This window comes from Taudactylus pleione, unplaced genomic scaffold (assembly GCF_031769625.1).
Source record: "Taudactylus pleione unplaced genomic scaffold, aTauple2 ptg000116l, whole genome shotgun sequence".
Classification (NCBI taxonomy): Eukaryota; Metazoa; Chordata; class Amphibia; order Anura; family Myobatrachidae; genus Taudactylus; species Taudactylus pleione.
The window spans coordinates 14,912,075-14,938,535 of NW_028284518.1; the positions used below are offsets into that span (position 1 = coordinate 14,912,075).

General features: G+C 45.3%; 2 protein-coding genes across 5 annotated transcripts in view; one reads left to right on the forward strand and one right to left on the reverse strand.

Annotated features, from left to right (window-relative positions):
* The window catches only part of FARS2 (phenylalanyl-tRNA synthetase 2, mitochondrial), a 551,321-nt gene extending 549,479 nt beyond the window's left edge, over positions 1–1,842 (reverse strand). Inside the window, exon 1 of one of the 2 annotated variants that reach the window (XM_088471693.1) lies at positions 1,635–1,842. In XM_088471693.1, coding sequence (XP_088327819.1) covers positions 1,635–1,663 — 29 coding nt within the window. In that variant the 5' untranslated portion in view covers positions 1,664–1,842. The remainder of the gene's footprint in view (positions 1–1,634) is intronic. The other variant, XM_088471694.1, reaches the window with a different exon arrangement.
* A 2-nt stretch (positions 1,843–1,844) lies between these two features.
* Positions 1,845–26,461, forward strand: part of LYRM4 (LYR motif containing 4) — a 194,504-nt gene continuing 169,887 nt past the window's right edge. Inside the window, exons 1-2 of one of the 3 annotated variants that reach the window (XM_088471696.1) lie at positions 1,845–2,010; positions 6,929–7,079. In XM_088471696.1, coding sequence (XP_088327822.1) covers positions 6,994–7,079 — 86 coding nt within the window. In that variant the 5' untranslated portion in view covers positions 1,845–2,010; positions 6,929–6,993. Of the gene's footprint in view, positions 2,011–2,340; positions 2,393–5,424; positions 5,494–6,928; positions 7,080–26,461 lie in introns of those variants that run through there. The other 2 variants (XM_088471698.1, XM_088471697.1) reach the window with 2 other exon arrangements.

Here is a 26,461-nt window from a genome sequence, read left to right on the forward strand (position 1 = left end):
AATCCCCTATATATTAGTATTAAAACACTTGGAGGGGTATTCAATATGAAAGGTTAACTTCCCTGGCGAAGTTAACGTTTCATATCGGAGTTTTTTTCTGCGTAAAGGTATGGTGCGCGCTCCCGCTTATCCCCGTATTCAATATCAAATTAACGAAAACGGGAAACTCCGAAGTTGGATTTGCGTAAAGTTACGAATTTTTCCTTAAAATAATTGTAAGACCCCCCTAAAGTTGTAAAAACATGGGGGAACACTATGGATACCCCCGTTTTAGCCTTTAATTGAAAGTCGGGGATTTAAATAGCCGCAGCAGGTGCTTTTTTCCCGACATTGAAGAAGTGATGCAGAAGAGCACTTAGGTAATTTTTTTCATTTTTTTAAGTGGTCCCATCAAATTTGGGCTACATGAAAATGGGTACTAGCATATTTTTAAGTCCCTAAAGTCAGTTTTTAAAAATTCTGCATTTGTGCACCTGCCGCTATAATTCTATTCTAGAAAAATCTGCCGCATACATGCAGAATAGCCCTGAACCTATTTCCCTATTGTTTAACAATTTTTTTCCATTTTTTTTTTTTGCACCCCAATTTTTACATTTATTTTTTGGGGTGTCCCTATTTTTTTTTTAAAACTTTTTTTGACACAGTTCTTTTTTAAATGTCAATCTCAGGGGTGCAGGCTATTTTTTTTAAGCCTGCTCCCCTAAACCCCAATTCTGCACTTTTTTTCGACACCTTTTCAATGGTGAAAAGTTATCACCGTTTTTTATCAAAGACTTTTCAAAACTGCGATAAGTCTTTGAAATTGAATACGGTGTAAAACTAAAACAAGTGATATTAACGCAAAAACGTTAAAAAGTGCAATATCAACGCAAAAAACGATGTTATCGCACCCATATTGAATACCCCTTTTAAACTTACAATGTGTTTCATTACACTCTACTAGTGTGTATGTTACTATGGAGATGTGACATACTCTAAATCTCATCAAATCCTGATTGAGCCAAGGGTGGGGTATGGGATGCGGGCGCTCGGGATCCCGGCAGTCAGAATCCCGACAGGGTTAGGATACAAACACTTGGCGGTTAGTATTCTAAACCTCCCTCTCCCCGCACCCTATCCCCACCCCCCCACCTGAATGCCTAACCACAGTACTTACTGTGGGAATGCCAGTGCCAGGATTCTGAAAGGTGTTGGGATTACAGCGTCGGCATCCCGACTGTCGGGATATTAACCATATCCCTTTATCAAACATTGCAAAGATTACAAGTGGTGTTGCCTATAGCAACCAGATTATACCTATCATGTTATAGACTGTACTAGATAGCTAGAATATTATTGGTTGCTATGGGCAACTTTTCCTCTTTCGATGGTCAGATACATATCCCCTTAGTGACTACTGTACCAACAACTGACTCAGGTAGTTAGAAAATGCATTAAAAAAAATGAATAAACATTTTCTCTCCTGAAACTAATATATGAATGAATTTTCCCTTGAATGTTATCTGTGTGATCACTACCCCAGAATATATAATACAGCATGTGTCCTCCATCTCCCCTCGCACAGGCAGCACCAGGGGGAAACCGAAGGACAGTAACTGAGGCGAGGGGAACAGGCCGGGCAGCTGCACACTCACGGGAGGACCAGGAGCAGTGACAGACCCATAACTGCTGCTGCTGCATGTGCCGGGGCTCTAATCTCCCTCGTTCACTTTCTTCTGATCCAATCACATGCTCCACTAGTGACGTCACTCCACTACAGGGTGAAGGATAGGACACGCTTAAAATAACAGTGTAGTTTCACTTTGTGCGGCTCATTTTCTGCGATACGACATGGCAGAGGTCTGCGCTCAGGCTTAATTTGTCCCAGTGCGCTCTCTGTAGGCGTGTGACGTATGCGAGGTGTGTGATTGGAGCTTTGTCAGGCGGCGAGGACGGGCAGACGGTGTGTCACCTTATAACAGTTCACTGATGTGCCCTGTCCCGGACTGGCCCCAGCAGCGTTGTGAGACTGTGAGTGTCATGTGCTGCCATATAGCGCCCAGTACCACACCGTGCTGCTACATCGCCCTGACACGCTGCTGTCTGTACGGTGTGCACATCCCTCACTCCTCTCCCCGTGATGGGAGCACAGCATACACCGTACACACACACACAGCACACTGCTTAGCACAGGTTGTCTCTAGAGGTCATTGTTACTTTTGAGCATAGGTTCTCAGCCCTTATCCTCAAGTGCCACCAATAGGTCCTGTGTTGTGGGTTTCTGTAACCAGGCGCAGGTGAGAGATTATATGTTGCTGGGTCAGTAATTAGCCCACCTGCTACTACAGACAGATCGACAAACCAGCACCTGTTCGGTCATTGAGGATAGTGGTTGAGGAACCCCTGCATTATAGTAATATATTATTCCAGCACTTTAACTCCATGCTAATTATACATATCCAGGTTCTTGAGACTTATGCCTGATGTCTAGAAGGGATGTAGTTAAGATACCTACAGCCAGCATCTCGGCTGATGTAATCCTGGCGTTGGAATGCCACTACTTGGCCAGAATACTGGCACCGGAATACCAATAGTAGTGGACATCCCAATGCCAGAATCCCGACAGCCGGGATGCCGATCGTAAGTATAGCGGGGCTTGTTAGGGACCCTTTGGCCATCGGAGTGGAGGGTTAGGGGGAGAAGGGGGAGGGTTACTGTTAGGATATAGAAAAGGAGGGTTAGGGGGAGAAGGGGGGAGGGCTTACATACTTACCGGACCCTGTCAGGATCGGTATATTGACAACAGGCATCCCGAGTGCCAGGATTTCATACCGATTCCACCAATGACGAGTCTTAAAATGCTGGGACTGTCTCTAGATGGAATCGATATGAAATCCCGGCACTCTGGCATTGTGATGTCCACTACTTTTGGTAATCTGACACCGGTCTTCTGGCCGGGTAGTGGCATTCTGGCGCCGGGATTTTGTCAGCTGGGGTGCCGGCTGTAGGTATCTTAACTACATCCGGTCATTGGTGCCTAGCGCATTGTGTACAGAACCTGTAACAGTGTTTTCAGCAAGGAAAATCCATGTTATTGCCCAAATTGAAAAACTTTCCTACAGTAGTCATGCTGATTCTTCATACTGATGGTTATAGCTCCACTGTTCGCCCCAAAAAATGTTTCCGGCCGGGTCGCATCAAGAAGTAGCCGGGTGGGGGCCTTTGCAATAATAAAATGTTTTAAACCTTGACCTTATAATGATTTGAAATAACATTTTATATATTCTCCTCTTATTAGAGGACCAGTCGTCTGATTATGGAAAACCTGCAAAGTCTATAGGATCTGGTCCTTTTTATACAGCTCCCAGATACTGTCCCCACTGCAGGCTTCCAAAGTACCTGGTGGTAGGCTGTTTCTTACCGGGTGGTGCACCCACAAAAAACAGCCTGGGGAGAACACTGAGCTCAGTGATTACCAACCTCGGTCTTCAAGGCACACTAACAGTCCTGGTTTTAGTGATATCCATGCTAAAGCACAGATGGTTAAATCAAAATAACTGAGGTACTAATTAAGTCACCTGTGCTCAAGTATGGCTATCCTCAAAACCTGGACTGTTATTGTGGGTACACACTGGGCGATATTACTGAGCGACTGCACGATTACGACATCGTAATCGTGCAATCGCTCAGTAATCGTGCACAAATCGTGCACTTTTATGTCGGAAACGACCAGCGATGCGCACTCCCGCTGGTCGTTTCCGACATTGTCCATCGCCTGAACATGCAGCACAATCTGACGATAATGACAAATTGGCATGTTCAGGAATGATGGACAGTGCCTGCACTGAACGACTGATCGTTCAGTGCAGACACTGCAGGGGATCAGGAATGACGGTACGATTATGATGTGCCTTGAGGTCCATGGTTGGGAACCCCTGTTATAGCTGCATCCCATTATTGTAATGCTTTTCTGTATGCTACTGCAGTGTCAGGACATGATCCATCCACATTTACTGGATTTTTTTTTTTGTCAATGACCGTAAATGTTAATTGCTCCAATGGCTGCAATGCTCACCTCCAATGTATGCAAAAAGAATGGACAAGAAATACAATAATTTTCAGATGTTACTGCTGTATACTATATGAATTAAGTGGCATATATACGTAATCTACTGTAACTTGTTCCACGATTGCATGTTTTTGTATTTGAGTCTTGTATATACCTATACCAGAGGCACTGCTTGCAAGCATCTGCAGTGTTCTCCCCAGGCTTTATTTATTGAGCGGTCCACCCAGCAAAATTATCTTGTCGCCTGGCACTTTTACGTTGCGATTGGTCCAGACTTGAGTTACTCACCGCCCCAGTCACCCGCACAGCACCGCTCCGCTTCGGGAGTAGCCAGGCTCATTGTGGGAAGATAGGAGCAGGGATCAGAGGAGATGGAAGATTTGTCTGACAGGTCTAAGTAGCTAATATCTGCGCATGGAGTCTGTAGGCTCCAATCAGGTGATAGATGGGGGCGGGACAAAGCGCTGGTACTGGAGAGCAGGCAGCTTGTGGGGAGCGTGTACTGAGGCCTCACAGAGAAGTGGCCAGGGAGCTGGCCGGCCTGAGATGGGATCCGGGAACTGGCTGTCCGTCTGTGCACCAGATCCAGGGACTGTCTGTCTGTATCACCAGTATGCTCACAGCCAGACCCTGCCAAACATGGAGGCGTACACTGCTGGTTCTGTACTACATCACCAGGCTTATGCAAGCGATATGTGTACATAAAAGTGCTGTTACCCTTCCATTCACACACTTAACAGTGTATGGCATGTAAATGCTGCACAATGCAATAAGTGTGGGCATAATGTGAATTGGTACGATTGTGAAGCTACGCCCCTTTTTGCACACAGGTTCCCACCTGGCTGCTAGTTGATGCTACTCGGCTGGCAACATTTTCTGGGGAGAACACTGATCTAGTAGAGTTAACTCCTGCCGTACAGTCACTGTAGCTTTACGGCAGGAGTTAAAAAATAGTTGCCATAGTTTTTTGTTTTAAAACACAATCCTGTTTTGAAAAAGGAAGTGTAATGCTGTCTTGCTTTTTATTTTATTAAAGGCTTTAGTGAATGTATGTCCATTTAACTGAAAATATTTATGCTTCTTAATGCTTAGTATAACCATGTTTATAGTATTGCATCATAGATTGAGCCCTCTTAGTAATGGTTAAAATAATCTTTTTAATGTAAAACAAGCTAAAGAATGCAAGCAGATAGTGGGCCTGATACAGGGTTGTACGCTATTCCGATGTTCAGCACGCTGAGCGACTATCGGTGGTCTGCGCATGCGTCACAGCTGAAATGCACACGTGCTACGGTTGAATTACGGTTGCAGTGAAGATTCAGTCACAAGTGTTTAACAGGAAGTGATCATTTTGTGGGAGTTAATAGGGAGTGACAGCTGAACGGAGGCTTTTTCAGTCAGTGTTTGTGATCCTGTACACAGGGAACGTGGCTCCATTGTCTCAGGTACGGCGGCAATGCTGGGCATCCATATAAGTCGATGTTTTGCCTGACCTCCCTCTGATGCTGCCTATAGTATGTGTACACAATTGTGGACAGCTGCGAAGGCTTCGGTGGGAGTCTTAATACAAGTTTCTGCCACTGTTGTATTAGCACATTTTTCGCAGATCTACAGCTGCTAAGATCGCAGCTGTGGCAGCAGCAATAGAGTACAATCAGGCCCAGTGTCTTCACACATTTAAAGCACCCTTCAGTATAAATGTGTATTTAAAAATGTTAAGAATTTTTAGTCTATTTGTATCACTCCAAATATAGAGTTATAAAGCTTCACTAGTGACCCAAAGCAGTCTATATTATACATGGTTTTCCTAAGTATTTCTGTAGTATTATTATTATTATTATTATTATATAAACTAAACATGGGCTAATAGCATTTTTATTAAGATAAAATAAAACAAGTGTAATTTGTTTTTCTTTGGTAGACAATATAACAATAAAAGCTGCATACACACACAACGATTTTGTTACCAACGATTTTATGAACGATTTTCTGTCAGATTATCTTTCAGATTTTTTAAAATGTAATGAACAATTTTTTTGAACTACAAACGATTTTTGCATATTCCCTTAATGAAAATCGTTCAGTTGACAAGTCTGAGTGAACTACAAACGTGAACGCGCATGAACGATAATCGTTCATCCTTTGACTCAGAAAGTGAACGATTTTTTCAATGGATTATCGTTAAACGATATTGTTTAACGATAATCGTTCAAAAAATCGTTGTGTGTATATGCAGCTGAAGAGGAGTAACATAATACACAATACAGTATGTACTCCCATAGCAAAATGAACTTAAGCAGGAAACAACACTTGTGATTTTTAATATCAGAAATTAGAAAAAGTCTGACTGTTACTTTTGTCAGATGATTTAGAATCAGAAAAAGTCTGATTTAGAACTGTAGCTAAGTGATGGTGTTTGATCAGCAATATTAACTTTCTGGAAGCAGTTTATAGCTTTTGGACTTTTCCTAATGATAATTTTATGTTTAAATTTATTTTTAAATATATTTATTTAATATTTATAATGTCCTAATTTCCCTTACATCCACGAGTGCATAAGTCTGTACAATATGGAAAGGTGTGGTTATTCCTTGGTGTAATCTGGAAAAATAAAATATATCTAGCTCATATGATAATTGATAAGCTGCTCACCTTATAAAATGTGATGTATAGATGTTAGATGGTGTCACCTCTGAGAAGCATAGTGTTGATCTTAATGCACTTTTCACAAATGTGCTTCATCCCATTGTATTAATTAAAACCATAAATAACATAAAGGCATTCAGTACAATACTGTCCCGTTTTCTTAAAAATTAAGTTTTATTACATAAAATGTTGACACCTTACACTTTACTTTCTTTTTGTTTTTCTATTGTTCAGGTAAACCTTCATAATCCCGTCAATTGGTAGTCTTGTGATTAAACTTTGAGTTACTTGGAAGAAATATGGCATCACCAAGTCGGGCTACTGTGTTAAATCTCTACAAGATCATGCTAAGAGAAAGCCAGAAGTTTAGTTCCTACAACTACAGGTACTCTGCATGACATTGAAATATATTGTAGACCTCGATGTGTCCATTGAGCTATTTAAAGTGAATACTAAATCTAAATACGTCTTTCATTGGGAGCAGTGGAAGGAATATCACTGACTTTGACCTTACAGGATTGGTGTTTTGTTAAGGAGGAAGAGCTCTTTAGAGTGCCTGTTTGTCTTGAATTGTACTAGTTGGATTGAATCCACCGGTTTAATGATCTGCAGTGGCTGCATTCAGAAAACCAATAGAGAGAGTGAGGTTGACAAAAAATGTCTAACAAGTATCTGTTGCGAATTTGTTAGTATAGTTCTGGCATACAGATGTGTCCTCATTCATCTAGCCTTAAGATGCCACCTAGCGCGACTTGCCTAGCATTAGTGAGTCACCAAATCTTGTGCAACTCTGCTAGCATTGGGCATATTATTTTGCCAAATAAGTGTCTAAATTGCATTACGATACAACGAAGATGCAAGAGCAAACTGTGCTGATTAATGTGATATGCGAGACTGTGTGCACCTGAGTCTCTAAATGAGCAAAACAGAACCTGAACTGATAAAAGCTGCAGCTGCTACATTGTAGCACTTCGTATACAGAGTTGCACACAGCTCTTCAAGTGTCACATATAAAATGAATCAGCACAGTCTGCTCTTGCGATTTAGATGCATTTTCTGCACAACAAGAAAAGACACCCGTCGCTAGCAGAGTCTCACGGGACCTGGTGCGCCAGGAGGGACTTTTTGTCGCGACTATAGCAAAGATGTGTAAGGACACTTCTGTAGTCCAAGTATAACAACCAAAGCCACAATAACATATGCTTCTGAATTTAAAGCCCTATACCTCTTTAATAATAAGAGGATAAAATATTTAATAATTCTCAGAAGGTGACAACTTATAAACAATTTATATACAAAGAGTTTAAAATCTGCCCACAGCTTTCTTTTTTAACACATCACAATTATTCTATTTTTTTCTTTCACATTTTTTTCCACACTTTGTTTTAAACTATTTAATTAGAGCTTTCATTATAAGATAGCATCCTGGCTTCACATATTAGGCTTATATGATGCTGTAATATAACTAAGGATATTTATTACTTTTTTATTTACCTACTTAATTACCATATAATATACCTGTATGCAAATAAAAACATGTACATCAGAACTACTGTCATTATGTGTAGTCACGTGCATTATCTGCAGTATCGGATTGACTGCACTTTTAGGTAAATAGAAGAACTCCATTCACCCACTTATCGGCCTTTCAAAAAACATTTAATTTTCACAATATGTTGATGCGCTTGTTGGGGTTACAATAGAACACAATCTGCAATGGCAGAACAGTGTTCTCCCCAGAACACTGAAGAAGTAGCCGGGTGGGGGACTTAGCAATAATAAAATGTTTTAAGTCCTGACCTTATAATGATTTAAACTTGGGGCACTCTCCTTGGATCCAATACGGTGCAACCCCGTACAACCTACTGCCTGGAACTCCCTCCTGCCCCAATGCGCTACGTCCCGCCGTCCTGAACACTCACCATCGTGTCCTTATAGCCGGAGGACACAGATGCCAGAGCCAGTCATGTATATACCCTGTTAAATTAAGCGCCCCTGACAAATTAAGGGACTAGCGCCCCCTCCCCCCATAGTTTAGGAAAAACAGAAAATTAGACATTTGCTCCCTTTCCCATCACATATAAAAATCAAGATAGATAATGAAAAGAGGCTGGTACTCCCTAGTTGAATAACAGCATGACTGGGTGCCTTCTGTGGTAGACAAGGTATGTAGCAGACGTAGAGCAGCAGCACTCACAGGACTTTCAAGACAGAAAGGTTATATACACATAAAGCGATATCAAGTTTTCAGTTTAATGACAGTCTGCCAAGCATTTTGCTTTGCGGACGCACTAATGACCAAGGGTCCCTCTCCCTTCAGCAGCAGCACACACTTCGGATCACATTAGTAACAAAGATCCAATCTCTAGCACGGGAACCCTCCTAAATCTGGCTCTACCTGCCCTCCTTTATTATGAGACACTGTTGTGTCACAGAGTCCAGACTCCAGAGCTCTGCGCGGATGTCCTGATTGACTGCAGAGACTCCGCTTGGATAGGCTGCAAAGACTCCATCCCATGAAGGGGACGGTCCCACTGGTGATAACTGCCTCGCAGCTCGGGGTCACATCCGGCATCCATGTCCGTGGTGTCGAATCGGATCACTAGCTATGGCCAATGAATTCAGGTCTTTCTTGGTCACCCCCAGGCTTTGTCTGTTATAACCTACATATGATCATGTGAAGAAAAGAGACACTGGATACGAATGTGTATATGTAACCACAAGCATCTCCTCCTCTCTGCTTTATTTAATAGACAGACTCACATTTATAGGCTCCAAGTATCACATCTGTTGTTCATTATATGCATTGAAACTGATGAGCTGGCAGTCTCAAGACTTCCTTAGATTTGAATAACATTCCCATATATGTACATATGCTTTGCTGTGCATATGTGATAGCTCTGTACAATGAATTAACCCTCTCCTGTCCTGTACATTTACTTTCAATGAACACGTGGCACACTTTAAAACAAAATGGCTTCTATACTTCCACAGTGGCAACAAGGACACGTTGAGGGTGACATGGCGACAGGGGACGCGGCGCATTGGGGCGGGAAGGGAGTGCCGGGCGGTGGGCTGTTTCTGTTGGGCAATGCACCCAAACAAAGCAGCCTGGGTAGAACACTGCAGAACAAAGGGGTGTTTAATACTTTCGAGAGTAAGAACTCAACATCCATTGCTATATTGATTTGTATTTCTAAACTTCTGGCTGGCGGTCCAACCATTTTATATATGTGATTTTACTGCCTTCTCATTTTTAGCTCATGTGTAAGTGTAAACCTGTTTATTAAAACATTTTTTGGTGAAAACAGTGTTGAGCTATATTTTTCTACGGTCTCCTTTTTATAAAGAAATGCTTATAGGTTTAAAGGGCATATTTAAGAACAAGTGATATTCTTATTATCACTCGTTACAGATCATAAATGGTGCTCCAACCAATCAGCTCCTAACTCAATTTTCAAACATGAAGGCTAGGCGTTGATTGGTTGGAGCACCATTTAAGATTTAATAATAACAAGAATATCACTCGTAATTAAATATGCTCCTAAATTTCAAATAAGTGTATTTAATCCTTATCTGCTAAAAATGTTGTGGGATTTTTTCACCTGAGGAATATCTCCAGTCTATCAATTTGGAAGAAATAATAATTTTTACATTTTCCAGACACTAATGGTGCTATTTTGTTATTTAGGGTAAAGCACTATTGTTGAGGTTCCTAAACTCCGCCATTACAGTCCACATTTTAAGGATATTCATGCTTGAGCACAGGTGACTTAATTAGTTTCTCAGTCAATTTGATTTAACCATCTGGACTCAAGCATGGGTATCCTTAAAACATGGACTGTAATGGCAGAGTTTTGGAACCTCTGCAATTCTGTATATGCAGTTTTTGAAGTGTCAACTGTAAAGATCATCACAGCGCTGAAAAAAGTAAATAATAATTTCATTCATTTTTATGTTATTGGGTATTCCGTGCCACGCATTTGCTTTTTTTTAAACTTCATATGAGTAGGGTGCGATCATATAATAATATATTTATTTTATACCACTTTTGTTAATGTATACATTATAAAATACTATATTAAACTATCTACATAACTGACTTTAATGCCCCTATTGTCTTCCTCTATATTAATAAATATTTCCATTTCTTGATGTAAATTATAATATTTTAGGCTATTTGTACTTATCTACAAGAACTCTGCTTTCCTTTTGTGTGTCATGTATTACTATTGAGTTCATACAGATACATTTTGAGGATTACAAGCAGCAATGGTCGATTAAGAAGCACTATTATTTTATAATAATGATGATAATAATGTAAATCTAGGTCCAGCTACAGTAATATATGGTTATATGTACATGGCACATCTGTTAAAATAAAACTATATGCTATGTATTACTATTGAAAGTTAATTTGGTAGTACTCCTGTTGCAATGGGCATTGGGTCAATAAATGACCCACATCTTTGCACTCAACATTCTGGCCTGGTTACTTCCCTTGCTGGCACCTATTTCTATTGTGGTTTTTTCATGCAAGACTTTGGGGCAACCATTCACTGTTTGTGTTGTGGAACATCCTAACGCAGAACTAGTTGTGACTTATACTGCTTTTATACCAAAGTTCCGGGTCTTGCCCGGAGGTTGGAACAGGGTTCCAATCCGGATCAGACCCGGAACTTCCCCGGCGCCGACCAGGGATATTCCTGAGTCTGCGCCTTTCACACCGGAGCCATTCTAAGCCCGTCTCCCTCCCCGCAGCCATTCTAATCCCGTCTTCTCCCTCCCAGCAACCTTCATCTGCCCGCTTTCTCCTTCCCCACAGCCTCGCTTAGCCCGCCTTTTTCCTCCCCACAGCCATGCTTTGCCTGCCTTCTCCCTCCCCACAGCCCTTGTAAGCCCGCTGACCAGGTCCTCCATCGTCCCACAGCTATTGTGACAGGTGGTGCTATTCCTCTCCCCCTCCTGGTTGTATGTTCCTCAGTGCGAGCACCTGTGCTCCGTAAACCAGTTGAAGCGGGAAAGTTGCAGGGAGAGCCAGGGACTCGGCACTGGTTACACTACAGCAGGAGTCCGTCTGTGAGCAGTGTTGCGCTTATCTGCCTGCCTCACAGCCACCGTGACCTGCTCTCTCTCTCCCTCCCCACAGCCCTTCTAAGCCCCTGCAGCCAGAACAGCCCCCCCCATCCCCATGCAGCCATATGTCCCGTTCACCTTGCAGTATAGTCTGAATCCTCCCCCTTCCCTCCTGCAGTGTAGCCCGAAACCCCCCTACCCGCTGTAGATAGAAATCCACCTTCCTCCCAAGTCCCTACAGCCTGAACAGACCCCCTCCCTTCCTCCTTCCTCAGAAAAAAAAAAAAACCCACCTCCCCCCTGTATTCACAACAAGCTCACCTTCCCCCCTTGCAGCCAGAACCAGAAGCATCTATATAGTAAGTCAAACTGACAAATTAATTTATTTTTATTATATATCACCTACATACAGTATAGATAGATAGGTCTATCTATTTACACACACACATTATATATATATATATATATGGGCATTTTGCTGTTCATGTGGAGTGCTAGCCCCATTTTGTTTATACACATTATATATATATATATATATATATATATATATATATATATATATATAAACAAAATGGGGCTAGCACTCCACATGAACAGCAAAATGCCCAGGTGCCATCAGAAGTATATGGATATTTATTGTATAGAAAGCAATGCTGCGGCACTCACGGGTCTTGTGAAGAAAGAATAACTCCAACTCAGGGAACGTTTCAGTCTTATCGACTTTTATCAAGAACTTTTGTTAAAAAAGTGACAACCACATACATTTATACAAACATAGCGTTTGCTGCAGACCAGTCCTACTTCTGCCTCTTGGCTGGTGCCTCCCCGCAGATAACGTCATCCATGTGCAACTCAGGCATCCCGGGGCACGCAATAACGTCACACGCTGCCGGAGCTTGGTGCTCCTTGTTGAATCACCTGACTAGCTAGCTGACACTCCCACCGGTGGGGGAAATACGCGATCATAGGCAAAAATGACATAATATGCCTATACAAAAGAGAAGAACATATACAAACATTAGGGAAGGGTCCGCAGAGATGTAAATAAACACTACACCACAAAAATAAAAGGACAGAAGAGAAACAAATAGAATGAATGCACGGAGTAAAGGGTGCTTTGCTAGGCAACAAAAAATAAAAACAAAACAAACAGAAAATGTGTACATACATGGAGAATGTCAGATGTAACATAACACAAAGTGACACCAAAACTAGACATATGTACCAGATAAAATAAAAGTATATATACAAACAAATAGTCAACATATATCCATATAGGAAACATATATTTAAAAAGTAAAGTGTCAATGTGGGATGGTCGGGCATGTACTATACAAACTATAGAAATGACATGCAAGGAGAAAAAAATGTCAGAAAAAAAATATAAATATTTAAAAAAAAAAAGGATAATGACACTATAAATTGATCCAAATCACCATCAAAGGTAAGATGGATATAAAATACACTATGGTGCACCAAGTCAATATAGTGCAAACACCGAGTAGTGTGTACTGTGGTCTGAAGGTTATGGAGACAATCGTTGGAGAGATGCTACTGTGTCTGAAGGATACTGTGTTGTTGACTTACAACACCCGGTATTCTAAGGTGGTCTCCCATCCTTTTACTGACCAGGCCAACAATGTATTGCTTCCGAGATCGGACGACAATCGGGCACATCCATTGTTGTATGATAGTAAGTATATAAGAATCCAAATGTCACAAGGAGCACGATCATCCAGCTCAAGCAACCCAATAACCTGGTGACATGGCTGGTTGGTCCATAATAAAAAAAAAGTATCAAAAATATGAAATCTTAGACTAAGAGTGCCAATCCAAGAGGACCTGCTGGCAAAAAATATGGCCAAATAGTCACCAATGAGAGGGAACAAGGACAGAGAAAGACGTAAAGACAACTGAGTGAGATGACAGAAACCACATTTATCAAAAGAAAGGGCAAAAGCAACACCATGGTAATCCAATATACGCATCAGCACTGGGACTGTCCACCTGAAAAAAATTATAATCACAGAAAACAAGCAAATGATAAAGTTTTGTTGAGGCCAAAAAGTGAAACAGAATTCATCCTGTGTATCCACCGTACCTCAAGTTGTAAAAGTTCCTTGTCCCTATCACCTCCTCTCTTGGAGGTGGGCACATGATCGATTGCTTTATATGAAAGAGTAGCCAAGGAATGTCTGTGTTCACTGTAATGTCTGGCTACTGGCTGATCGATGTCCTTGCCATCCAGTGCCTGATGAATGGCCGTCCTGTGCTGAGCCATCCTCACTCTTAATGTACACCAAGTCTTCCCTACATATTCAAGTCCGCAAGGGGCACCTAATCATATAGATGATGTATTTGCTTGTACATGTGAGAACATGTCTGATGGGTATTCGTATGTCTGAATGCGGATGAACCACGTCTGGTGCTACTTCCAGGTATCTGCATGTCGTGCAACCTGTGCACCTGTAACATTCTGGTTTCTTAGTGAGGAAGTGCGTGCTAGGGTTCAGAGAATATTTAGACACATCATTGTGCACAAGTTGGATATAAAGGTCAATGGGTGGTCCCTCATAGTCTACATGAGACCTGAGAAAGTCATGCATACACCTCAAACCTTCTGTCATGATCCAGTGCAAGAATTCCTCTGTGGAGGACGGTGAGCCGAGGGGTTCGGGTGACTAGGGGAGTGACTAGACTAGGTCTCCTAGTTGCGGCCAAACCCAGGTTTGGCTAGACCTGCCCAGAGGCGTGGAGTCTAACTCACTTGGTGGTTTTCTCCAGTGACCCCTCCAATTGGGATTTGGTTTTCAGCTGCACCAAGTGAGCAGGTCACGGCCCTCTGGACAGGTACCTGGGAATGGCAGAACCCGGAAACTATAATGAATGCAATATGACTGGAGGTGAATGGAATGAATGAACTCTGGAAATGGAACTGAATGCTATAACACAGGCAATGACTGGGAACTCTGATCCCCAGCACACACAGCCGACCATGGAAGCTCGCAAAAAGCACCTAAGGCAGAATACACAGCCCCAACATCCATCACTTCACCAGACGTCTGACTGCAAGGAAGTCAGGGGAAGCTGGCAAGGAGGTGAGAGAGGCCGATCCTAGGCTGAACCCTGACACCTTCCTTGTGCGGAATACTCGTATAAAGTGATACAACATCAATGGTGCATAATAGGAGTCCAGTCGGTAGATTTTGTAACCCATGTAGCTTGTCCAGCAGTGCATTCGTATCTTTTAGAAATATCGGTTCCTTCATAATTAGTGGCTGTTTGTAAAAGTCCAGAAATTTTGACACTACGCTATATAAGGTCCTCTAGCCGATATGATCGGACGACCTGGTGGAGATTGCAGAGACTTGTGGATTTTGGGTAGTGTATAGATTAAAAGGACTACCGGATTGTTTGTGATAAGCTGTTTTGCTATGTTGGTGTCAAAAACATTATTGGACATCGATCGGACTATGAGGGACCACCCATTGACGTTTATATCCAACTTTTGGAAAAGACACACGTAATTATTTTCTAGTTGACAATTCTTTTTTCTTACAAATGAGAAGTTGTGCCATGGGTTCTCACGTGGCACCCTCCTTTGCCAACACATACATGTTCTCTGTTGAAAAAAATTTTTTTGGGAGAATTGCAATTTTAATCAACATCTTTTATTTTTCACGCGGTATATAGATGATATTTTTATTATTTGGTCTGGAACACAGGAAGATTTTATCACAATCGTGAACACCATCAATTCATCACATGATCACATCAAGTTCACTTTTGATTGCAGTCATGAAAAAGTACACTTTCTTGATGTTAATATTACCTGGACTGGCACCTCATTTGATACCACACTGTATAGCAAGCCCACTGACTGCAACACACTTCTCCACGCAGAGTGTCAACATCCTGTCTCCTTAATTAAGAGCTTGCCATTTTCACAGTTTTCGCGTGTGAAGTGGATAACTAATGATCCCATGAAAGCAGAGGAAGACATCAACAAGATGATGCTAAATTTCTCCAACAGGGGGCTACAACTGGAGGGATTTATTATCTGCTAAAGAAAAAGCTTTGGTATAGACATCTGCGAGTGAACACAATGACGCTGCTGGATCAAAGAAAAGCAAACCAGTTTTGTTCATCAACCACTTCAATAGCGGGAGTAGATTTGTCAACACAACCACTAAAAAACTTTGGCCGATCATTAATACCGACTCCAGTCTCCCGGCACTTAAGAACACCAAGGTGATGATTGGATATAAAAGAGGTAAAAACCTCAAGGACTGGCTTGTGCACAATGATGTTTCTAAATATTCTCTGGACCCTTGCAAGCACTTCCTCACTAAGAGACCAGGATGTTACAGGTGCACAGGTTGCACGACATGCAGATACTTGGAAGTAGAACCAGACGTGGTACATCCGCTTTCAGGCATACTAATACCCATCAGACATGTTTCTCACATGTACAAGCAAATACATCATCTATATGATTAGGTGCCCCTTGCAGACTTGTATATGTAGGGAAGACTTTGTGTACATTAAGAGTGAGGATTGCTCAGCACAGGACGGCCATTCATCAGGCACTGGATGGCAAAGACATCGATCAGCCAGTAGCCAGATATTACAGTGAACACAGACATTCCTTGGCTACTCTTTCATATAAAGCAATCGATCATGTACCCATCTCCAAGAGAGGAGGTGATGGGGACAAGGAACTTTTACAACTTGAGGCACGGTGGATACACAGGATGAATTCTTTCAGCTTTTGGCCTCAACGAAACGTTATCATTTGCTTGTTTTCTGTGATTATCATTTTTTTCAGGTGGACACTTCCAGTGCTGATGCGTATATTGGATTACTACGGTGTTGCTTTTGCCCTTTCTTTTGATAAATGTGGTTTCTGTCATCTCACTCAGTTGTCTTTACGTCTTTCTCTGTCCTTGTTCCCTCTCATTGGTGACTATTTGGCTATATTTTTTGCCAGCAGGTCCTCTTGGATTGGCACTCTAAAGCTGGCCACACACTAGACCAACTTACATCCAAACAGCCAACTTGTTGATTGGTTGGAATGAAAATCTGGTAACGTATGGGAGTAAATGATGATCAGCAATTTGCTCCTAAATGCCAGAAAACAGATGAAAATGGTCGTTCAGACAAGTTTGTTAAATGTTTGATCCAAACTATTTGTTCAAACAACAGTTTTGGTCCATTTTCCAGTGTTTGGGAACAAATTGCTGATTGTATTCCTTATCAGATTTTTATTCCAACCAATCAACTAGTTGGCTGGTTGGACAGATAATCTTTGGATGTGTGGCCAGCTTTAGTCTAAGATTTCATATTTTTGATACTTTTTTATCATGGACCAGCCAGCCATGTCACAAGGTTATTGGGTTGCTTGAGTTGGATGATCGTGCTCCTTGTGACATTTGGATTCTTATATACTTACTATCATACAACAATGCATGTGCCCAATTGTTGTCCGATCTCGGAAGCATACATTGTTGGCCTGGTCAGTACAAGGATGGGAGACCACCTTAGAATACCGGGTGTTGTAAGTCAACAACACAGTATCCTTCAGACGCAGTAGCATCTCTCCCAACGATTGTCTCCATAACCTTCAGACCACAGTACACACTATTCGGTGTTTGCACTATATTAACTTGGTGCATCATAGTGTATTTTATATCCATCTTACCTTTGATGGTGATTTGGATCAATTTATAGTGTCATTATTGTCATTATTCTTTTTTTTTTTTTAAATATATTAATATTTTTTTTTCTCCTTGCATGTCATTTCTATAGTTTGTATAGTACATGCCCGACCATCCCACATTGACACTTTACTTTTTAAATATATGTTTCCTATCTGGATATAGGTTGACTATTTGTATATATCACACTTTTATTTTATCTGGTACATATATGTCTAGTTTTAGTGTCACTTTGTGTTATGTTACATCTGACATACTCCATGTATGTACACATTTTCTGTTTGTTTTGTTTTTATATTTTGTTGCCTAGCAACGTACCCTATACTCCGTTCAGTCATACTATTTTTTTCTCTTCTTTCCTTTTTATATTTGTGGTGTAGTGTTTATTTACATCTCTGCGGACCCTTCCCTAATGTTTGTATATTTTCTTCTCTTTTGTGTAGGCATATTATGTTATTTTTGCCTATGATCGCGTATTTCCCCCACCGGTGGGAGTGTCAGCTAGCCGGTCAGGTGATGTCAACAAGGAGCACCAAGCTCCGGCAGCGTGTGACGTCATCGCGCGCGCCGGGATGCCTGAGTTGCACATGGATGACATCATCTGTGGGGAGGCACCAGCCGAGAGGCGGAAGTAGGACTGGTCTGCAGCAAACGCTATGTTTGTATAAAGGTATGTGGTTGTCACTTTTTCACTGAAGTTCTTGATAAAAGTCGATAAGACTGAAATGTTGAACGAACGTTCCCTGAGTTGGAGTTATTCTTTCTTCACAAGACCCGCGAGTGCCGCAGCATTGCTTATATATATATATATATATATATATATATATATATATATAGTTTTCACTCTAGCTTCGGCACGAGGCAGGGCGCCGGAGCTAGAGAGGGCACGTGCGCGCGCCCGAGATGGGGGCGTGGTCATCGAAAAGGGGGCATGTCTATAAGACGCGTCCCCTTTTCATCACTCTTGGGGGCGTGCCGGCACTTACGGACACGCCGGGCAGCACCCAAGCCCTGCAGAGAGGGAGAATAGATGCCGGGCGCATGCGCCCGGCGTCTATTCTCCGGCGGTGACCGAGTCACCGCACATTCCTTCACCCACGGGACACTGCGACCCGCGGGTGAAGACGGTTCCCGCAGGCTGTTAGGGCAGGGCGCCTGTTGCCTTCCAGAAAGTGGGCAGGGTGCCGCGCCCCGCTAAAACAGCCTAGCGGGAACGCTATATATATATATATATATATATAATGCCAGGGTAACAAGATGGTTTTTAGCTTTGCAGGAATTTGCATTTACTGTGGAACACAGGCCAGGGTCCCAACTGGCTAATGCAGATTCGTTGTCCCGCATCTTTTGTTTGGGTGCTGCAAGTGGTCTGTCCCCTGGGTCGAAACAGGGGAGGGGGATATGTGACAAGGTCACTGACGTCATAGTAGAAGGCAGGTATATTTGCTCTAGATTTCTGACCTATGTCTTGTGAAACCTCAGGAAGGTTTTTGTGTTAGGAGCTTTTTGGGTTATTAGCTTCACAGGGGGCTAATTAGAGTTTTCAGCTATGTGGCTGTTTTTAGTGCTGGGAGGCTGATCATTACAGGGAGACACTGCTGAAAGAACAGCCTTTTTGTGTCTCTGTGGGAGAATCACATGTGAGTGCACCAATTGAAACTGATTATCTTTCTTCTTGAAAAAGTTTTGGTATATAGAAGAACTGCATTGGACCTTGCTCCTGGTCATATCACCACAGGACGTCTAGGGGCTGAAAAGACCACTGAAAGGGTACACTGGGGTGTATAAAGATGTGTCTGAATTCTGTTCTTCCTGCCCAGAGTGCCAGTATCATGCTCCTAGACCCCATTTCAAGAGTCCTCTAGTGTCCATGCCTGTTATAGAGGTCCCATTTGAACGGATCGCCATGGATTTGGTTGGGCTCTTGTTCCAGACTGGGAATCTCACTTAGTCAGAGTACTGGCGGTACTGGACTCAATTAGGAAGGCCGGCCTGACAGCCAACCCTAAGAAATGTTGCCTTGCAATGGAAGAGGTTCAATACTTGGGGTACACCATAGGGAGAGGCTTGATTAAGCCCCAGTCAAACAAAATTGAAGCCAAAAATTGTGGTTCAGACGGATGCCTCAGAGGTAGGCGTAGGAGCAGTGTTGTCTCAAAGTAGGGATGGGGAGGAGCACTCCATTGTTCATCTGAACAGAAAACTCAATGACCATGAAAAAAGGTACGCTGTTGTTGAAAAAGAGGCGTTGGCCATTAAGTGGGCGTTGGACACTTTGAGGTATTACCTCTTGGGCAGACGGTTTAAGCTCGTAACGGATCATGCCCCATTAAAATGGATGTCAGTAAAGCAAGGCCAAAATGCCAGGGTAACAAGATGGTTTTTAGCTTTGCAGGAATTTACATTTACTGTGGAACATAGGCCTGGGTCCCAACTGGGTAATGTAGATGTTTTGTCCCGCATCTTTTGTTTGGGGGCTGCAAGTGTTCCGCCCCCTGGGTCGAAACAGAGGAGGGGGATATGTGACACAGTCACTGGCATCATAGTGGAAGGCAGGTAAATTGCCCTAGATTCCTGACCCATGTCTTTTGAAACCTCAGGAAGGTGTTTGTGTTAGGAGCTTTTTTGGTTATTAGCTTCACAGTAGGCTAATTAGGGTTTTCAACTATGTGGTTGTTTTTCTACTTCAGGGTCCATAGGGTATCCACAGGATACCTTGGGGTATAGGTGTGACGTCAGTCGCAGGGCTCCAAAGTCCTCCCAGGATGCACTAGGTCCCCCTCCTATACCCCGCCCCCGAGCCAAGGCACCTCAGTTTAGTTTGGTGCCCGGCCGGAGTCGGGTGCACCTGTTGGAGTGGGGGCTAGAAGAGCCCCTGAAGCTTTTTCTTCATGCAGCTGTGGCTGCACATCTGGATGAACAGCATGGACAGTCAGTCCTGACGTCCATGCTGTCTTCCCTACACCCCGCCGGTACCAGAACGCCGGTACTGATCCGGGGATGCTGGTGGGCATCTGGGGTCACAGCTAGCGGTGACCCCAGATGTTCCGGACCATGGCCGGATTCAAGGGGGACAGAGGTAAGCAGCGGGGTCCCACGGTGGGTCCCCGCTGATCACATGGTCCTAAGTCCCCAGGCAGGGGGCTCCCTGGGGACTGGCTGCAGCGTGGAGCCAGGCGACCAACCTGCGCTTCCACTACCCCCTGGGACAGCGGACCGCAGCAGAGCGGTAGCGCTGCGGCGTCCCAGGGGTTAAATGCATGCCAGGGGAGCGCGCCTTCCCTGTCTCACAGCCGGCGCCTCCCCCGCTGCACACAGCCCTCTCTGCACTGTGCTGACTGGCCCTGTGTCAGTGCTCCTCCCCCAGGCCAGCCTTCTCTCTGCTCCTCGGCGGCCATCTTTTCAGAAGCATGGTGAACGCTGCTGGAAGCCTGCATTGGAAGCATCGTGGTCTGGGTCCCCCCGCATACCTCTCCTCCGCTGTGGTCAGGTCTGTGTATGCAGTGCTGTGTCCTACCAGGCCCTGTGTCTGTGTAGTTGAGTGATCAGCGCTGTTAGTGCAGGAATTGATTTTCTTTGCATTGTATGTGACTGTGCTAGCGCTGCCTGTAACTTTTCTTCTCAAGACTGTCAGCTTTATTACTGTCCCTGTTCTTTCTGCTAAGCCCTTGCGGTGCGGTGCTGCAGGGTGGTCTCTCGCCTATTTAATATATAATTGGTGAGAGGGGTCACATACGTGGTGCCATCATGTCTGAAAGTGATTTTCCCCTCCGGCTACAGTGTACCACGTGTAAAGTACCGTTAGCGGAGGGGGAGGGTAGCGCGGAGGGCCTTTGCCGGCAGTGTTTGTCCATGGCGCGGCCTCTTACGGTTACAGCACCGGTATAGGAGCCGCCCGGCTTGTTTCGCTCAGGCGCTAACAGCTTTAGTGGGCCAGTTAGCTCCGCAGCCCGCGTTTACTCCGATGGGTTTGTCCCAGCAGTCTGTGGTGTCGTCACCCATGCAGGGTTTCCCACGACAATTGGTGGTACCCCACAGTCTCCCTATTTCCCCGCTCCCGGTTTCTCAGGAGCCAGCGTGGGTTAACTCCCTGACGAGTTCTGTACAGCACTTGTCAGATGTGTTGCAAGGGGAGTCTGTGATGCGGCCTCATAAACGGCCGGTGGCGTCTCTGTCCGCTCCTTATGAGGATGACGAAGGGACGGGGAGATTCTGGATCCTTACGATCAGGAACCTCTCCATACTAAGGACGCTGATGCTAAGTCCAAGGTATATATTCCTGTACTTATTCGGGCGGTCCGCACAGCCTTGGTGATTGAGGACGAAGTTCCCCCAGCGGCTAAGTCTAAGTATGCCTTTTTCAAAGACGTGAAGGGCGATGCCACAGTCTTTCCTCTTTCGGGTCAGTTGGTGGACCATTTAGAGGAGGCGCGGAAACAGCCTGGCAAAAGATACCAGCCGCAGAGACGCCTGGCGGTGGCTTATCCGTTCGCGGATAATTATTTTGCTAAGTGGGAATCCCCTCCACAGGTGGATTCTCACGTGACCCGTCTTGTCCGTAGTGCCACATTGCCGATGCCATCCATGTCCTCCCTTAAGGATGCTACGGACCGCAAGGTGGAAATCTGCCTGAAGTCCGCTTATTCCCTTGCGGGGGGGGGCAGCACGGCCGGCTATGGCCATTTGCTCGGTTGCCAGAGCGATGGAGCGCTGGGCGGATTCATTAGAGGCTTCTTTTGATTCCGACTGTCCGGCCGAACAGGCAGAGTTGATTGGCAATCTCCGTGATTCGGCCACCTACATCAACGAGGCGGCTCTAGACATTAGTACTCTGGTGTCTAGAATTTCTTCAGCAGCAGTAGCTGCTCGTCGCACCTTGTGGCTGCGATCCTGGAAGGCGGACGCAGATTCCAAGAAGGGTCTGGAAGCGTTGCCGTTTACCGGAGAAGTTCTCTTCGGTCCGGATCTGGATAAGATTGTGGCCACACTGGCGGCAGCCAAATCGGCTTGTCTTCCGTCGGCCGCTGCTCCTTCTGGTTCTGGACCATCGTCCTTTCGGTCATCTAGGGCCCAGGGCAGGCCCAAACCACAGTCGTTTCCTCGTCAGGCTGGCCCTAGGAAATCGGTCAAGCCCCGGAAGCAGGCATGGAGTACCAGACGTCCGGCCCCCAAGCCAGATGACAAGCCTGCGGCCTGACGGTCCGGGCCTCCCTTTGGGGGATCCCAGGGTGGGAGGCCGCCTGCTGCAGTTTGCCCAGTGTTGGTCGGTCACTACGACATACACTTGGGTTCTGGAGGTGGTCTCCCACGGGTACGCCCTCTCCTTCCGGCACAGACCCCCGGCTCGATTCTTCACCACGGGTCTACCATCAGACCGGAACAAGGCTACGGAGCTGCGGAAGGTATTGCACACTATGATCCAGGCTGGAGTTATAGTGCCTGTTCCATTCTCCCAGAGGGGCCAGGGTTTCTACTCAAATCTTTTTTTGGTACAGAAACCCAATGGGTCCTTTCGTCCGATTCTCAACCTCAAAGCACTCAACAAGTCTTTGCGGGTACCGAAGTTTCGGATGGAGACCCCTACGGTCCATCATTCTGGCGCTGGAACCTGGGGACTACATGGTGTCATTGGACATACAGGACACCTACCTGCATGTCCCTATTCTTTTGCGCCATCAACAGTTCCTCAGGTTTGCAATCCGCAGCGACCACTTCCAGTTTCGGTCGTTACCTTTTGGCCTGGCGACAGCACCACGTGTTTTCACCAAGGTGATGGCGATCATGGCGGCTTCTCTGCGGCTGCAGGGAGTCCGCATGTTGCCGTACTTGGACGACCTGTTATTGGTGGTGGGATCTCCAGAGCTCCTGTTACGCCACTTGGACCTGACCATTGCCCTGCTGCAACGGCACGGCTGGCTAATCAACTGGCAGAAGTCCACTCTAATCCCGTCTCGGAGGATTCTGCATCTTGGAGCCTTATTGGACTCGGGACAGCAAAAGATCTTCGTAATGGAGGAAAAGATCTCTGCTTTACAGTCAAGGGTGCGCAGTTGTCTGCACAGCCGACGGGTGTCTCTACACTCGGCGATGAGGTTACTGGGCTCCATGGTGTCGGTGTTCGACATGGTGGAATATGCCCAGTTTCACTCCAGACCTCTGCAGCACCTGATCCTGTCAAAGTGGAACGGGCTGCCTCAGACTCTGAAGTCCCAGACGATTGTGTTCACCCCGGAGGTTCGTCTGTCCCTTGCTTGGTGGTTACAGACGTCCCACCTCAGCGAGGGACATCCGTTCTGGGTTCCAAATTGGGTCCTGTTGACAACGGACACCAGTCTTCGGAGCTGGGGAGCAGTTTCGGGTCCACATCTGTTCCAGGGCAGGTGGACGCCGACAGAAGCGGAGCTTCCAATCAATATCTTGGAACTCCGTGCGGTCTTCAATGCTCTCCAGCAGGCACATCGGTTTCTCCAGGGTCACCCGGTACAGGTCCAGTCGGACAACGCTACCACCGTGGCCTACATAAACAGGCAAGGAGGAACCCGAAGCCGGGCGGCTCTCGTAGAGGTGTCTCGGATCCTGGTTTGGGCGGAGCGCAATCTTCCGGCCATATCAGCGGTCTTCATCCCGGGAGTGCTCAATTGGGAGGCGGACTTTCTAAGTGGCCAGGACGTTCATCCGGGGGAATGGTCCCTGCACCCGGACGTTTTTCAACTACTGGTGGACAGATGGGGTCTTCCAGAGATCGACCTCATGGCGTCCCGGCAGACCAACAAGTTGCCGGTGTACGGGTCTCGCACAAGAGACGAAGGGGCGTCTCTGGTGGATGCTCTGTCCGTCCGGTGGACGTTCCGTTTCGCATACCTGTTCCCTCCGGTCTCCCTTCTTCCACGGGTAATCCGGAAATTCAAACAGGAAGGAGGGACGCTCCTGTTGATAGCTCCCGCGTGGCCCAGACGGCACTGGTTCTCAGACCTTCAGGGTCTGTCCGTGGACAGTCCTCTGCGGTTGCCGCTACGACCGGACCTCCTGTTTCAGGGTCCTTGTCGTCACCCGGACCTGACTCGGCTGTCTTTGACGGCATGGCTGTTGAGACGGCCATGCTGAGGTCCCGGGGGTTTTCCAGCTCTGTGGTGCGTACCATGTTGCGAGCTCGGAAACCATCTTCCGCGAGGATATACCATCGCGTGTGGCATACGTTCTTCCAGTGGTGTCGACCGAGAGGTTATGCACTGCGAGAGTTTCGTCTGTCTCGGATTCTCGCCTTCCTACAAGCGGGACTAGATCATGGGCTTCGCCTTGCTTCTTTGAAGGTACAGGTTTCGGCCCTATCTGTCTGGTTTCACCGTAGGATTGCTACAATCCCGGATGTGCGCACCTTTATGCAAGGTGTTGTCCGCATTCAGCCGCCCTTTGTTCCACCTGTGGCGCCTTGGGATTTGGCTGTGGTCCTGAGGGCTCTCCAAGGACCGCCATTTGAACCACTGGGATCAGTGGATCTTAAATGGCTAACAGCTAAGACTGTTTTCCTTCTGGCTATTGCTTCAGCCAGACGTGTTTCTGAGTTAGGGGCTCTTTCTTGTAGACCCCCTTTCTTGGTTTTTCATGGGAACAGGGCCCGAGTTTCTTCCCAAAGTTGTTTCCCAGTTTCATGTTAACGAGGAAATCGTTGTTCCGGCCTTTAACTCACCGGGTCTTTCCGTGGGTGAGGCCTCTTTGGATGTTGTGCGGGCCTTAAGGACTTATGTTGACCGCACTTCTTCGTTTAGGAAGTCGGACGCTTTGTTTGTCCTCTATGGCTTCCGTAAAAAGGGTTGGCCTGCTTCAAAGCAAACTTTGGCAGCCTGGATCCGTATGGCTATTTCTGAAGCTTATCTTCATGAAGGCCTACCGGTTCCTCCTTCTCTGAAGGCTCATTCCACTAGGTCTGTGGGTCCTTCGTGGGCAGCTCGATGTGGTGCCTCTGCAGTCCAGATCTGCAAGGCTGCTGCGTTGTCCTCTGTCCATACCTTCGTGAGGTATTACAGGTTTGACACCTTCGCCTCTCAGGATGCTTCCTTCGGGCGGCGGATTCTCCTTTCTGCACAGGAGCGTCCCCACCCTTAAAGGATACTGCTTTGGGACATCCCCAAGGTATCCTGTGGATACCCTATGTACCCTGAAGTAGAAAATATGAGATATGGTAAGAACTTACCCTTGTTATCTCTATTTCTACGAAGTCCTTAGGGTTCCACAGGACTCCCGCCCTGTCGCACCTGTGCTGCAGATGGGCTTTGCTCTGGTCACCGGTTTTCCGTCTCCCTCTGGTGAGAATGTGATTCTTGTATGTGTCCAGATCTTTGTTATCTCTCTTCCTTCTCCTCCTCCGGCCTATGGCTTGGTAACTAACTGAGATGCCTTGGCTCGGGGGCGGGGTATAAGAGGGGGACTTAGTGCATCCTGGGAGGCTGAAAGCTTAACTCTTTGGTGCCCTGCGACTGACGTCACACCTATACCCCAAGGTATCCTGTGGAACCCTATGGACTTCGTAGAAATAGAGATAACAAGGGTAAATTCTTACCATATCTCATATTTTAGTGCTGGGAGGCTGAACATTACAGGGAGACACTGCCTGGGGAAAGGACAGTCTTTTTGTGTCTCTGTGGGAGAATCAGGTAAAAAATAAACCTGGAAAAAGCCTTCTTATACTTTGTTTATTAGTGAGCTATGACTACTTCTGTATAGTTAGTGCCAAGTGGCAAGGAGTTTATTTCTGTTTATTTTGTTTGTTTACCTAATAAAACTGGCAGAGGCCAGTTGCACCAGACCAGTGGACTTTGTGTGATTTCTCAGCTGCTGCACAGTGCCGTCTACCCCAGGATATGGTAACAGTTCCCCGACCTTGGGCGCTACTACACCTGGAGCTGACTGTGTTAGTGCTGGCCAGACTAATGAAACAAAGGTGCTGTGTCTTGATAAAAATTACATTCTGTCATCC